The sequence below is a fragment of the Saccostrea echinata genome, unplaced genomic scaffold, assembly GCF_033153115.1.
Source record: "Saccostrea echinata isolate AGI-Se365-2 ecotype Australia unplaced genomic scaffold, CSIRO_AGI_Sech_v1 ptg000046l, whole genome shotgun sequence".
In the NCBI taxonomy this organism is placed as follows: Eukaryota; Metazoa; Mollusca; class Bivalvia; order Ostreida; family Ostreidae; genus Saccostrea; species Saccostrea echinata.
The window spans coordinates 5,076,454-5,090,446 of record NW_026889795.1 but is presented as its reverse complement, the minus strand read 5'-3'; the positions used below and the strand labels follow the sequence as shown (position 1 = coordinate 5,090,446).

General features: G+C 33.9%; 1 protein-coding gene across 6 annotated transcripts in view; it reads right to left on the bottom strand.

Moving 5' to 3' along the window:
• LOC133202177 (partitioning defective 3 homolog) overlaps nucleotides 1–13,993 on the bottom strand; it is a 68,377-nt gene that overhangs the window by 17,605 nt on the left and 36,779 nt on the right. For 4 of the 6 annotated variants that reach the window (XM_061337947.1, XM_061337948.1, XM_061337950.1 and 1 more), the window contains 7 exons: nucleotides 13,496–13,635; nucleotides 12,879–13,019; nucleotides 10,630–10,872; nucleotides 6,910–7,524; nucleotides 5,737–5,885; nucleotides 5,184–5,317; nucleotides 1,559–1,684 (listed from right to left, as the gene is read on the bottom strand). In XM_061337947.1, the coding sequence (XP_061193931.1) occupies nucleotides 1,559–1,684; nucleotides 5,184–5,317; nucleotides 5,737–5,885; nucleotides 6,910–7,524; nucleotides 10,630–10,872; nucleotides 12,879–13,019; nucleotides 13,496–13,635 (1,548 nt within the window). The remainder of the gene's footprint in view (nucleotides 1–1,558; nucleotides 1,685–5,183; nucleotides 5,318–5,736; nucleotides 5,886–6,909; nucleotides 7,525–10,629; nucleotides 10,873–12,878; nucleotides 13,020–13,495; nucleotides 13,636–13,993) is intronic. The other 2 variants (XM_061337949.1, XM_061337952.1) reach the window with 2 other exon arrangements.

Here is a 13,993-nt window from a genome sequence, read left to right as displayed (position 1 = left end):
TTTATGCTTTAGTTGTTGATTGATTAGCAAAGTGTTATTTCACATAAATAACAGTGTTATTTCATACAGATTTAATTAGCGAAGTGTTTTTCATACAGATTTAGCATGTTTTTTCACATTGCTTTCATCTAAGTTTCCAATGCATTACCAGAGTATAACTATCTGAATACGGTCATGCTTATACTGTACATGTACATAAATTTGCATATTCAAAATTTAACGCAATCTCTTGGTATGGAGTTGTTGGCGTAATCATGAATTAGCGCTACAAATGTCCGCACCATGTATTGTATTTATAAATAATTTCTAAGTGGTATTCATAAATTAGCGCATCGTTATCAGCACCAAAGCCGCTAAATTATGAAGCCCGCTTTTTTAAGTACACATACAGTACTTTGTTTCTAATGAATTGATCATTGATTTATTCATACAGTATATCTCATACTTTTCGATTTTAGTAAAAGAATTACTATGAAAATACATTTATGTCTAAAAACATGATTTGTTCAACTCAGCCTAATCTATTAACTTGATTACTCAGTTCAAACACTATTAAAATATTCTTAAATAATTTCACTAATTATAATCTTTTATTCAATCTTTTTTATACAATCATGTATTTTACCATGTCTATTGACTGAAGTCTACAGTATTTGATACTTAGATTTTGTCACACATGACCACATTTACTGTTAAGGGGGTCATTTTTACCACACAGAATAATATATTAGACATGAGAAGTATGTTACTATAATACACAGGGGGGTATACAGTCATCACCAAAGACCTGTGACCTAAATTCTGTCAAAACTTAATGAAATCCTCACATTTTCACAACCCTTAAGAACAGTGTTATTATTAAAGAATAGTTTCAGTACTGCAGGACAGTTTTATATTTTAGAAAAGTTCAAGATACCACTGAGTTTTATCATAATTTAGGAAGGTTTAATATTACTTAGGGGAAGTTCCTAAATTGTATACTTTTGAATAATTAATCATATATCAAAAATATTTAATCATCTGTTGGGATAGCATTTTGAAAATTTTTTGATAGTCTGTTGTTAGTAATACAGAGTTTTTTGGGTTTTTTTATCCTCTATAAAAGTTTTCTAATCCTTTTGGAAAATGTATTATTAATAGTAATAAATATAATATGCATCTTTATCTAAAATCTGCAGAATAGATATCTGATCCAACAGAACAGTCACCTGCTAAAAAGTCTTCTTTTTTCTTTTTTCTTTTTTTTACATCAAGACAGAAATATTAAGACATAAATACAAAGGCTGAATAATATCTATGGTATTCAGTTCAATAACCCACTTCAAGGTAAATGTCATTAAATATTTTGACCTTTTCTGCATTTCAAATCATTTTTTTTAGTGTTTTCTATGCCAATCTTTTAGCTGATTTTATGGATAGTCCTGGAAAATAGTTCCCCTATAACAATTCTGCATGTAATTCCTGTAGAGAAAGCTCAACAAAATATTTTAAAATGTCAGACACTATAATAACACACAGCTTCTTTGGTGATAACTGTTAAGTAGGAGAGGATACATACTAATACGCTGGCCATGCTTTGGTAAGGGAGGTAAGCGTGAGGCTCGAGGTCGACTTCGGGAATTTCGGCTCAATAGAGACTCAGCTGACCCGACCCGCTTCAGACTTCCTGTACCTGATGCACCACCTACAGTTATAGTTCTAAATTATACTGGAGGATGCAAACACATTTTAGTCTGAGACTTTTCCTAAAAAAAATCTTTTCAGGTAGGATCCTTCAATTTGTACCTTCTATATCACTGTTGAGTGATCAATCTGATTCAAATGAGGTGTTTGTTAAGCTTTTATTTCCTAGGTTCTATGCTACACTTTATTGTGTAGTATATAGAAAATGAACCCTACCAAAAGTAGCTGAATTATGACCTTTAGGAAGACAACATTTACAGGGCTTTAGGGGGATAATGTTCCATTTCAGGAAACCATTAACTTGGACCATGCTGAATGTGAATGCAGTCACTTGCTACATACAGACAAATAAAGCCAGTAACACAACTGAATAACAAACCTTATCTTATAAATAAGCTTTCATTTTTATCAACCACCATTTTTTCTTTATCTCTTAAATAAAAACTCACTTACAAATTTATAAAATTGTGAATGTAGTAAAAGTTCCATTGTGCGTTTGTGCAAGATTAAATAATTTAAATTGATATACTTTGTAATATACAATGTCATGTAAGTAAATGGTATTCTACAAACTGCATCTGGTATATCAACTGTGCAGCAAGTTATTATAATTATATGCAATGCTGTATCACTTGTTTAATAATACAATATCTTTATAAACGAAAATCTCGTCAACACTGCATGGGAATAGTGCATCTGAATGTAATCAATTATGAGGAATTTCTGAATTCACATAAAACCAGATTTAGCCTAGCTTGTTCACCTGAAAGTCTTTGTTAGTAATATCCCTGGTTTCAAAAGCTTACATAGTGTAACCACCCTCTTGTAAATCAGTGAAATATTAGTACTAAATATATCCATAAGTAAATACTGATTTACTTCTAATTCTTGTTATTCTATGAGTTCATTGAGTTGTCTTTCTTTATGAGGATAATGATGTTTTTTTTTCTTTCTTTCCAAAAAGTCACACATGAAATTATCATGCTGACTTAGGTTTTTCCATACATTCTTAGTCCATTATTTTCACACTCATTTCTGTTTGATCATAACAAGGAGCACACAATGGGTGTGTCCAGTACACAGGGGATGCTTACTCTTCCTTGGCACCTGATCCCACCTCTGATGTTTTTAGAGGTCCTGTTTTCTCTGCTCCCAATTAGTATTTGTATTGTTCCAATGGACTTTTGAGCTTGATTACTGTTCATTATCTTATTTCACTCTCGGAGTCTCCTTATCAAAATAAGGTCAGGATATACCCTTAGGTCACATGCAACATTTGACATCCTCAAATTGAATTTTCTAAAGTTTTTTTCATTTTAAAGTTGTGGTTCTTACAATACTTTAATGTTTTTGTACTCTGTGACCTTGACTTTAATTTTTCCAAATGACCTTGATATGAGATAAAGACACACCTCTGCACATGGTCACAATTTAACATTGGATCAGGTATAAGCTTTCAAAGCTTCTCAGCTTCAAAATTATCTCAAGAGAAGAACATTATTCTTCTCATTCCTTTCACAGAAGTTATGGATATTGAAACCATAAGAAAGCCAATACTTTTTTCAAAATTTTGACAATACAATCTTAAAATACCAAGAGCACAAGTTCAGATTGTACACAATTTGAAAAAAAAATATTGACAGGTTTTAGAGATAATCTAAGCATAAAAAAATTAAAAAAGACAGATATATACTATTAATACCAGTATAACTTCCAAATTTTACTTGGGGGAATGGGGGCATTATAAATCCAGGTACACCACATGAAATGCCACTTTTCCAAGCACTTGACTAATAAATATGATTTCCAACGTACAAAATATTCTGTGCTGTATGCTGTAGTGCCCAATAGCTGTTTCAAAGCAGAATCTTGTTTTAAAGAGGTTCTTAATTTAATATTGCTGCTCATCATAGAAACTTGATGTTTAAAAGTAGCATTTAAAGCTAAAGATAAAAAAGAATTTAAGATTTTGTTTAATTTTGATGATAAAAATGAGTTATAAAAAATGCCCATGGGTCACAATGCTCACCTGAGGCACCATTTGTTTGAGATACCTCAACCCTGCCTGACCACCACATTTTTCTTAAGGGTCATCAACCCAGGCTTTTCTATTACACCCCTTATGGCAATCATTAATTTAAAGTACATGCTTTCAACAACTTACAGTGATTTTCTCTTTGATATCTAGAACAACATTGTTTTCCATTGTGGTTAACCCTATTACTTGAAAAAAAGATCTACATAATATGGGATAAATACTCCTTACTTAATTACATGTACATATGGTCCTCACTTTTTTCCTATAACCTACTACTGTGACCTTACCGTAGTTCGGGGAGGGAGGGGGGGGGGGCTGATTTCTCAGAATCTTTACTTTGTAAGGAATATTTATTGTACATATCAGTATATGACTATATATGGTCCTGTGGTACTTGTGGCAAAGATCTTTAAAAATTTTTCCCATACATAAGCTTCTGACCCCTTTTTGTAGTCCATTCAAGGCCTGAAGGGCTATGATTTGAACAAATTTGAACCTAGTACACTATGTAAACTTAAGAAATTTTCATGTAAATTTGATCTCTTCTGGCATCTTTTTTCTTGAAGATTTTCAAAAGATCACTATTTCCTAATAATCTTCCCTTAGACGGGTCTTTGACTTCACTTGAACAAATGAATCTCCATTACCCATTAATGCTTTGTGCCAAGTTTGGTTGAAATTGGTCCCTCGGTTCTTGAGACATCAAGATGTCTCAGATGTGAAGAAAAGTTAACAGACAACAGATGGACAAAATGTTGATCAAAAAACTCACTCCAGCCTTTGGTGAGCTAATAATGATCCTTTCATTAAATTGCAGAGACAGATATGTTAAAAAAATAAATTTCTAAATTGTTTGAAAGAGGATAAAGATTTTTGTTAAAAATTAATCATAAATTTCAGGAGTGTTACAGTCTCTTCCAGTGTCATCTATTTTGCTTGGCAAAATAAATGCAATAGCCCTTTTGTTATTTGAACAGTTTTGAAAGCAGAAGATGGCCCTTTATTTTACCAAAAAAAAATTCAGTCTAAATTATTGTGGAAAAATGGAAATGCTCATAGATCCCAGTAGATTAACAAGATTCTTATGCTTGAGACAGAATGTTTTACCCGTGACGTGAAATGATGCAGCACGTCTATCATGACCTGTAAATCAATCAGGATTGTTATGAACACACCATACAACAACACTGGTTTTATCTTTCACTTCCTTTTGGCTCCTAATTTGGATTTTGCAAGTATCAAGTTTGGTTCTAATCAAAGTAAAAATTTAAAGTGAACCAGATACTTCATAAAGAATTTGCAGAGCAATTTTTTTCCTATGAAAAATAAGCCTTTCAAAGTCTCAAATCCTTAAGAGAAGAAATGAAATCTTCCTATTGAAAATGTTTTCTGATAAAAGAATGTAATTGAGATTCATAAAATGACTGGTTTACATATGCCAATAGTTGACACTAAAACTGACCTTTTTGTCGGCTGGATTTGACACGTTGGTAAACTTCACTTCGACTCGGGTCAATATGACCTTTCCGTTTCTCGGACATACTTTGTCGTCCAAAACCTTCACGTTTGAACTCTCCCAAGGGACTGGTGGGGGACCTGAATATTGAAGAGATCATGATTCACATAATGCAATGTGAGAAATCAGAATTTGGTTCACTGATTCACAGGCTCATTCAAACAAATGAAATAAAGGTTACAATCAACCAATAGCTTGTAGGGAGTATAGCACTACATTTAAATCTCGGCTTGTGAAGATCCACTTCTTCCCTGAATTCTCATCATATAAAAAAGTATGCACCTGAGAACAATTCAACATGTATTTCAAAATTGCTTATCTATAGCTGACTTTAGTATCTCAAACACTGATATCTTAAATACTAAGTATTTTAACCCATATAGCTCAAATCCTCAGATATCTTGATCCCATTGAGTTCTAGATAACAAGGTTTAACTGCATATATCCTAAACTCAATATTTCTCAAAATCCTTTATGTACAGTTACATCTTCTACTTACATCTCCTCCCCTCCGGGGCTTACAGGTGGCCCCCAGTCCCCACCCTGGAGCCACACAGGCTGCTGGTCATGTTCTTCTGAACTAGAACTGTTGGAGTGGTGGTGGAGGAAACCAATAGTAGAATGTGGTCGCATCCTCTGTCTGCTCTCCTGTAAAGAAAACATGGCAAACGACTATAAAACAGTTATAGGAGTGGTGTTGGAGGAAACCAATAGTAGAATGTGGTCGCATCCTCTGCCTGTTCTCCTGTAAAGAAAACATGGCAAACGACTATAAAACAGTTATAGGAGTGGTGTTGGAGGAAACCAATAGTAGAATGTGGTCGCATCCTCTGCCTGTTCTCCTGTAAAGAAAACATGGCAAACGACTATAAAACAGTTATAGGAGTGGTGTTGGAGGAAACCAATAGTAGAATGTGGTCGCATCCTCTGCCTGTTCTTCTGTAAAGAAAACATGGCAAACGACTATAAAACAGTTATAGGAGTGGTGTTGGAGGAAACCAATAGTAGAATGTGGTCGCATCCTCTGCCTGTTCTCCTGTAAAGAAAACATGGCAAACGACTATAAAACAGTTATAGGAGTGGTGTTGGAGGAAACCAATAGTAGAATGTCGTCGCATCCTCTGCCTGTTCTCCTGTAAAGAAAACATGGCAATCAACTGTAAAACAGTTATAGGAGTGGTGGGAATGGAAAGTGATTGTGGAGTGGGGGAAAGAAAACAGTTATGAGAAGAAATATATCATATGATTGTTAAACAGTAAAATATATAGGAATGGTGGGAATGGAAATTGGTTGCGAATTTGGGGAAGCAACTGCACTGCTGTCTGTTCTCCTGTAAAGAATCATAAAAAGCAATAAATGTTACGAGTGGTGACTGATCTTAATGGAGGGGAAAGTCATCCTCATTTGGTCACTAAGAAATGTAAATCAGAAATGAAATAAATTAAAAACCAGACCATTCTTTCATTGACTCTTTATTAGTGAGACAAAATTTTCATGAATTGCAGTTATTGCTCTATATAATCTAAAGGAATATTATTTTATGCAAGAATTAAATTTTCACGAGCACACTTTCTCGTGTAACTACGCAAAAATAATGTTCTCGTGAATAAAATGTGATTTACAGTAATAGATTTTCAGTGAAAATTAAATAATTTGGCTTGTTGTACTTACCGCCTCTTCCTCGTCATTCTCTATCATGACATTGGGGCCCACTAAGGGTGAACTTTTCTGCATGGGTTTAAACGGAGAAGTTCCAGGTGACAATATATTCCCACTACCTCGTAAAGCAAAATTATACGACTGATTCCGCAATCCTTCATCCTGATCATGTGACAAAGCACTATTGTCCATTTCATCTCTGGTGGCCTTCGTGTAGGATTCATTCCTAAGTCCTCCATTGGTGAGACGTTCAATTAAAAAGTTCCTCGCTTTACTTCCCCCATCTAAATAATCAAGGCCTCTGTGAGGCTCCAATGGGGTGTCACTTGTTTGTTTGTAAGAATCTAACAGGTTTTCCTTTGTTCTTAAGTCTTCCACATGGTCTGTCTCCCGGACCATTTTATTATTAGCACCGAAAACGAAAGCATCTGGGGAGGCCTCCTGTGTGAATGGAGAGGGAGAAGGGGCTCCGATTTTATGAGCAACAACAAGATGAATGTATCCGGGGATTGGTCCCTCCATCTGCATTGCTTTCCTTAACATTTCCATGGCCTCAGTGTTTGATAGTCCCATTAGTTTCTCATTGTTTACTTCAATTAATTGGTCATTCACTGCTAGTCGGCCATCCTAAGAATTAACGATCAGAATTAGAGACATTGCAATGCCAAGAGCATAAAATACAGACCCTGAAACGTGCTACTACCCCACACGCACGCTGCACGAACGGTACACGCTCGCTACACGGTTTGCACGAAACGCTGCACGGTTTACACGAAACGCTACACGGTTTGCACAAAATGCTACACGGTTTACACGAAACGCTTTGCACGAAAGGCTGCACGGTTTACACGAAAGCCTGCACGAAACGCTTTGTACACGTTTCTCACACGCTTTGTACACGATTCTCGCACGCTTTGGCCTCGATCTGGATATTCTATTCGGAATCTCTCGGACTTTATTTCAATTATTACGGATTAATCAAAGATTAGTTAAGAATTGCAATCATTCAGATTTAGATTAGAACTCGCTACACCAGTACTATATTTACAGATAAAATACTCAATGTTCAGTTGTAATTAATTAATAGTTGTCACTGAGTACATGTATGTAACCCGCGCGGTGAAATGCTTATCATCGTCTGTGTACAAACCTTTTCTCACTAGACTCTAAATTACGCACTGAAAAAAATAATAATATTTGTAATTCATAATCTTTTACAACATTTATTGTTTTTACAATTATAGTTTGATATTTAAAATGTCGTTTTATTACTGACAAATAAACTCAGTTATTGATTTGAAAAAAAAAATTTTATTAGATTGCGTATGATTTCTGTAAACGGATTTATTTTCTTTTCCTTTTTTTAATTACTGATTGATTTATACATTTTTTTTATTTAGTAAAAAAAAATAATTTCATTTGATTAAATAAGGTTCTGTTTAGAATTTGCAAAGCTAATAAGTAAACTGTATCAAACAGGAACATTGTGCAGGAAGGGGGGTATAGATTACCGAGACCTTACTGTTGTATCTTCAAATCTGTACATGGTTAAATACAACAGGCACTTGTTTCAGTAAGTATACCATCGGGGAAAAATTATCATAGAAACAAATGCCCGTTCTAAGAAAATAAAAGGATATCCATATCCAGCGGGACCCGATACATGCAATTCATTAAATGCACATTATTCAGAATTGTAAGTATATCGTTTCATTACAGAGTTAAACCTTAATTTATCATTAAAATTTTATATGGTAGAAAAGCCGGGGGATAGGTTTTGTAATTATTTAGTTCTCTGTTGAGGCATTGTGTTTATCAAATAAAAACAATATACCCATCACCATTTCAAACCCCGTCTAGACCAAAAAAAAAAAAAAAAAAATCAATATGCGTAATAATGTAATCAATAGTCGCGGCTCTTAACAATACCTTCAATATATATGTATACATGTCCAGTCCTAAAAACTAAAAAAAAAATGCTCTAGAACTGCGTGATTAATAAAACAACTAATATATAATTATTCAGAATTTTTTTCTTTAAAATTTTATTCACGAATACACTGGCAAATTAATTCACTGTTTACAGACAATAGGATAAATTTAAGAAATAAGATCCACGGGTATTTATTTATACCCATTAAATACTAGTAAAACGTTCAATTTCACGAATTAAAAATCAATCGTTATTGTCGGGTGTCATCTTAGCTATGATTGACAAGAGATAATAGCAGAACAAGTTTAAGTCCCAGCACGCGGAGTCCGTGATCACTGTTGTAAATGACATTGATCACTGTCGTAAGAAGAGTGTTGAAAGCATAAAGAAGATTCCAATATATTTTTAAGGGGTGCATCGGGCGCATCCCGAAAGAAACAATAATTTTTTTTAAAAAAGAAAATGATCAATAAAACACTTGTTTAAAACAGAAACTCAATTTGTGTTTTCATTTGATCCCCCCCCCCCCTTTCCCGGAAATATTTAACCCTGTATTTGCCGATGCATGTGAGTTATAATTCATTTATATGCCTATTATAAATCAACCAATTTTATGCATAAAAAAGACTATAAATGACTCATCGTTTCAAAATTATTTGTATCACAATCTAGTAATATAAGAAAATTATGTTCGTTTATAAAGAAAATCAATTAACTGTGCTCCCGGCCTAGAATTCCAATACTTCACATTTATAGCAACGCACTAAATTTTGCATTTTATTTTTCACTCCTGCAATATCTATCTATTATTTTGTATTGATCACCGGTATGTTCTTGTAATCTCTATATCCCATAATTGTAAAATGGTGAAGAGATTCAAATAAATGAATGAAAAAGACAAGACCGGATTCCAAATGAATTTTCTTTAAAAAATGTTCAGTATTGCTCCCTTTAAAAAATGTATTGAATCATATACCTTAAAATTTATGTGCATATAATCAATTACTTTTAACACATTTTCTGTCCATCTTTATTGAAATAAAAAAGAAAGAAAATCAAACAAATATACATTACCGATTAATTTTATTTTGTTGTTTCCGAATTTTTTTTTCACCCTTAAAATGCCACCATTATATATCCGGGTAATATTGGTTACAAACAACACAGAATGACATGTTGATCCATCGATAGCCATATTTAAAATAAAAGGACTTCCGAATGAATCGTACACGTTTCTCACACGGTTCTTACACGAAAGTCGCACGTTTCTCACACGCTTCTCGCACGCTCGCTACACGGTCTGCACGAAACGCTTTGGAACTTACACGAAACGCTGCACGATTTACACGAAACGCTACACGGTTTGCACGAAACGCTGCACGGTTTACACGAAACGCTACACGGTTTGCACGAAACGAAAAGCGCACGAAAGTCACACGCTTTTTTGGGGTAGTAGCACGTTTCAGGGTCTGTACAATAGTTATAGGAAGAACATTTATCTCAATCAATTTGTTCATTGCTTCTTCTCTTCACGCAAAAAATACCTCAGGTAAACAAAACTTAATTTTTAAACAAAGACTTAAAAGTGCAGTTTATTTGCATCAAAAAATTTGTATTTTGAGGTGTGGTACTTATTTGTTACTTCAGTTCTTATTGCAGACATTTTGAATTCCTGTTCTGACATTTACAGCATGAGTTGTTAGTAATTCTTCGTAAAATATTGTCTTATTTGTAGGACTTATTGAGGATATTTCAATCAGTGATATAGTTAATTAGCTAACCCTTAAATTTTCCCGTACCTTAGATGCTGCCCCTCCATGTATCACAGACTTAACAAATATACCCAGATCTCTAGTGCCCCGGTCCGTCGTCATGGTTTTACCCTTGACACTGACCCCGAGTCCCGCCGACCCTGAATCCGACAATGGAATGTCCAAGCGTAGAATCTCCTTGTTCCGTCCTGCAGTTAGGGAACCATCTGTATCCCCCGATTTCTCTGGTGGCTGCAAGACAGGAGGGGGTTCAGAGACGGGAGGGTCTCGCTGAAATCGGGAGGGGCCCAGTGAGTGCACAACATTAATACACACGCCAAACAAAGATCTAGATGGATTCAAATTGTCAGATCCAGAATGCCAGTTTTTTGAAGTACCACCTTAATTGAACTCTTAAGGTTTATACTTTTTCTCTCAAGAATGATGTTGCAAATTAGACATGTTAGAATTTATTTGACTATGAAATGGATTTTTAAGTCTCTCTCTTTTTTTTTTTTTTACTTTGAATCAATAGGCAAATGAATAATAAAATGATACTGACATTTCTATCATAAACCCTAGGTTTCATAGCATCCTGGATAATTAACAATAGGAACCATTTCTAACATGACATGATTACATATGTAAGTAAATGTGCCAACTCAATCAGAGAAGTGTGTTTTTCATTCTAGAATACTTTTCAGTCTTTAAATGTTAATATGAACAAGCAAAACATTACATTTACATTTATTTCCTCAAACCATCTTTTTTAATGAGTGGGTGAAAATAAATTGAAAATTTAGTCTTGAAATCAGGAAGCAGGGGGCCGGGGACAATGTTACACTGTGATTGAAAACTCATTGTTACATTATGACATCAGGAAGCACACACTGATCTGAATATTTATTTAAGAACCATGCCTGATCTGGATTGTCTGAATAACTCAAAAAATGTTCAGACAGCATCTCAGTAATATTTTTAACTTAATTAACACATCAATCTTACACCCCAAACAACCCCAAAATGCACCAAATGAATGTACTTTGATAAAAAGGTCCCATAATTCATTATTTATTCATTTACTGCAGTAATTAGATTTCTATTCATGCATGGTTCTTGTCTATACTTGCAATAATTAAAATAATAAAATAAAATTCTACTAGGTAACTAAATGAACTAGTTACATGATCTACGGTAGATATTTACACCGATTTACTAATCCTGGGACAGCTAGCATTACAATATATACTATATATGAATAACAGTCTTTCATTCAAACACAAAACATACACAGAATATTTTGACTACAATATTATATGGAAATATACATGTATATTCACTAGAAGTATGTTTTCATTCAGCAGCCTTTGAGATGAAATAGAGTTCTATGGAGATTAAAAAAAAAAGTGAGAGGAAGATATTGATAATGAGATATGAAGCACAGGGTAAAAAGGCAAGGCAATAAAATACTGTCTATCAGTATTACAAAATGACCCCCCCCCCCCCCCCCCAAAAAAAAGAACTATAACTATCTTCATATCTCATTAGAACTACATGTATCTATAAAAAAAAGAATAAATTCAGATGGAATAAATAATAGTTAGAGTCAGTTAACAGCTCCATACACATGATAAATAAAATTAATTAATTATGTGTATAGTATATTGCAGATAAGGCTATAATGAATAAAATCCACACAATATAGGTTGTTAAGAAAATATGTTAGCCAATCAAAAGCCTTGTTTAAAGTGAGATAATAGCCACTCATGAGTCTAGCTGAAGTCAGTAAAATATTATCAGACAGAAGCACACATCACTGGGAGACCAGGAAAGAGGACCAGTCCACAAAAATCTTAAACTGACCAATCAGAATAAAGGTTACAGCTAAACAGGAAGTAGAAATATTTACAACAGTAATCTTAGATTAGATCTCTAGATCTGACAGAAAACAGAGATTGTAGTCATCTATCTTTATATGTTAATTTAATTACACTAAATTGAAAATATAAAATCTAATTATATAACTCTAGACCATTATTTTATGCCTGTTGCATGAATGAAACTTTTGAAATCTTTTCTAAGTCTATCTTTAGTTCTTCTATAATAAACTGCTAAGAAAATTTATTATCTAATAATATAAAGCCATTACACTTGAAAACAAGCAACATAATTTACTTCGTTATACTTGACAGTGTGTACATTTCTTATTAATAAGATTTCAGCATTACTATAAGACTAGATATGAAATTAGATTCAGTCTACTGTACGGGCAGACATTTCCCTTCCCTTTGACTTACCAGCTCTCGAGGCACTTGAAACTTTTCGTCCACTACTTCCTGTCGTGATATTACCAGCTGTACAGAACTTCCCATGGGGGCATTCCGCAGCATCGAGACTACGTCAGCCTGGGTTTTTCCTGTCAGGTCCTCTCCATTCACCTACATTAATCGTGTGCAATGGGCATCAAATTAACTGAACAGAAATAAAGACCTCAAATTGAAAAAATATTTGATCATTTTTTTTCTGTAGGATTAAATCAAATTTGAGATTAAATAGAATGCAAGTGTGGCTTAAAAAATCTACTTATTGCCATGCTTATTGACTGTTTACTGCATAAAAAAGAATTTTTACCCCTTTTGCCCTCATCACCAATGGGCTAATTTACAAGTGGGTGGGGGGGGGGGGGGCACTCAACTGTCAATAGTAAAAGACTTATCTCTCTTTTATCAGAACTGTATCTGGGCAAATTTGCAAAATTGTCTGCATGATGGAGTAAAATTAACATGGGTGAAAATAACCCTGTATACACAGTTTGATCCAGTGATTGGTAGCTCATTTTATGCTAAAAGAATGCTCCATGTGATTTTTCCGCAGTTTGTTACATGAAAGAGTAATCTCCCTTCTTTATCAGTACCTCTAGCAGTCTATCTCCTGCTTTTAACCTTCCATCAGTAATGGCCGCTCCTCTGGGTAGGATGTTCTTAATATAGATTGGGGAATCCCCTCCTGCTGGGTTATCTCTGGTGGTCACACTGAAACCGAGGCTAACAGGACCTGTAGTGTATAGGATATTAAAATGAGAAAGGAGTAACCAATAGTTAACCTTAAGGTCAGTGAAGAAAAATTAAAATGATTTAGAAATGATATTTATGCAGAATACAAAACTTATTAAATAAACAATTTTAAAAAATACTTATCTGTTCATATTAATATCAAAGTATATTTTTAGCAAATGCCACCTTAATATCAGTAATGAAATATACACAATAAAGTCAATCAACAATCAAACTTTTCACAATTTTTATTTTCAATATAATTTTCGTTTCTTGCTTCTCACAATATTTTTACCTTTAGTATTATTCAAATTTTCATCTTTGTAAACTGTGATTTCATTTTTGTTTATTTAAGTGAC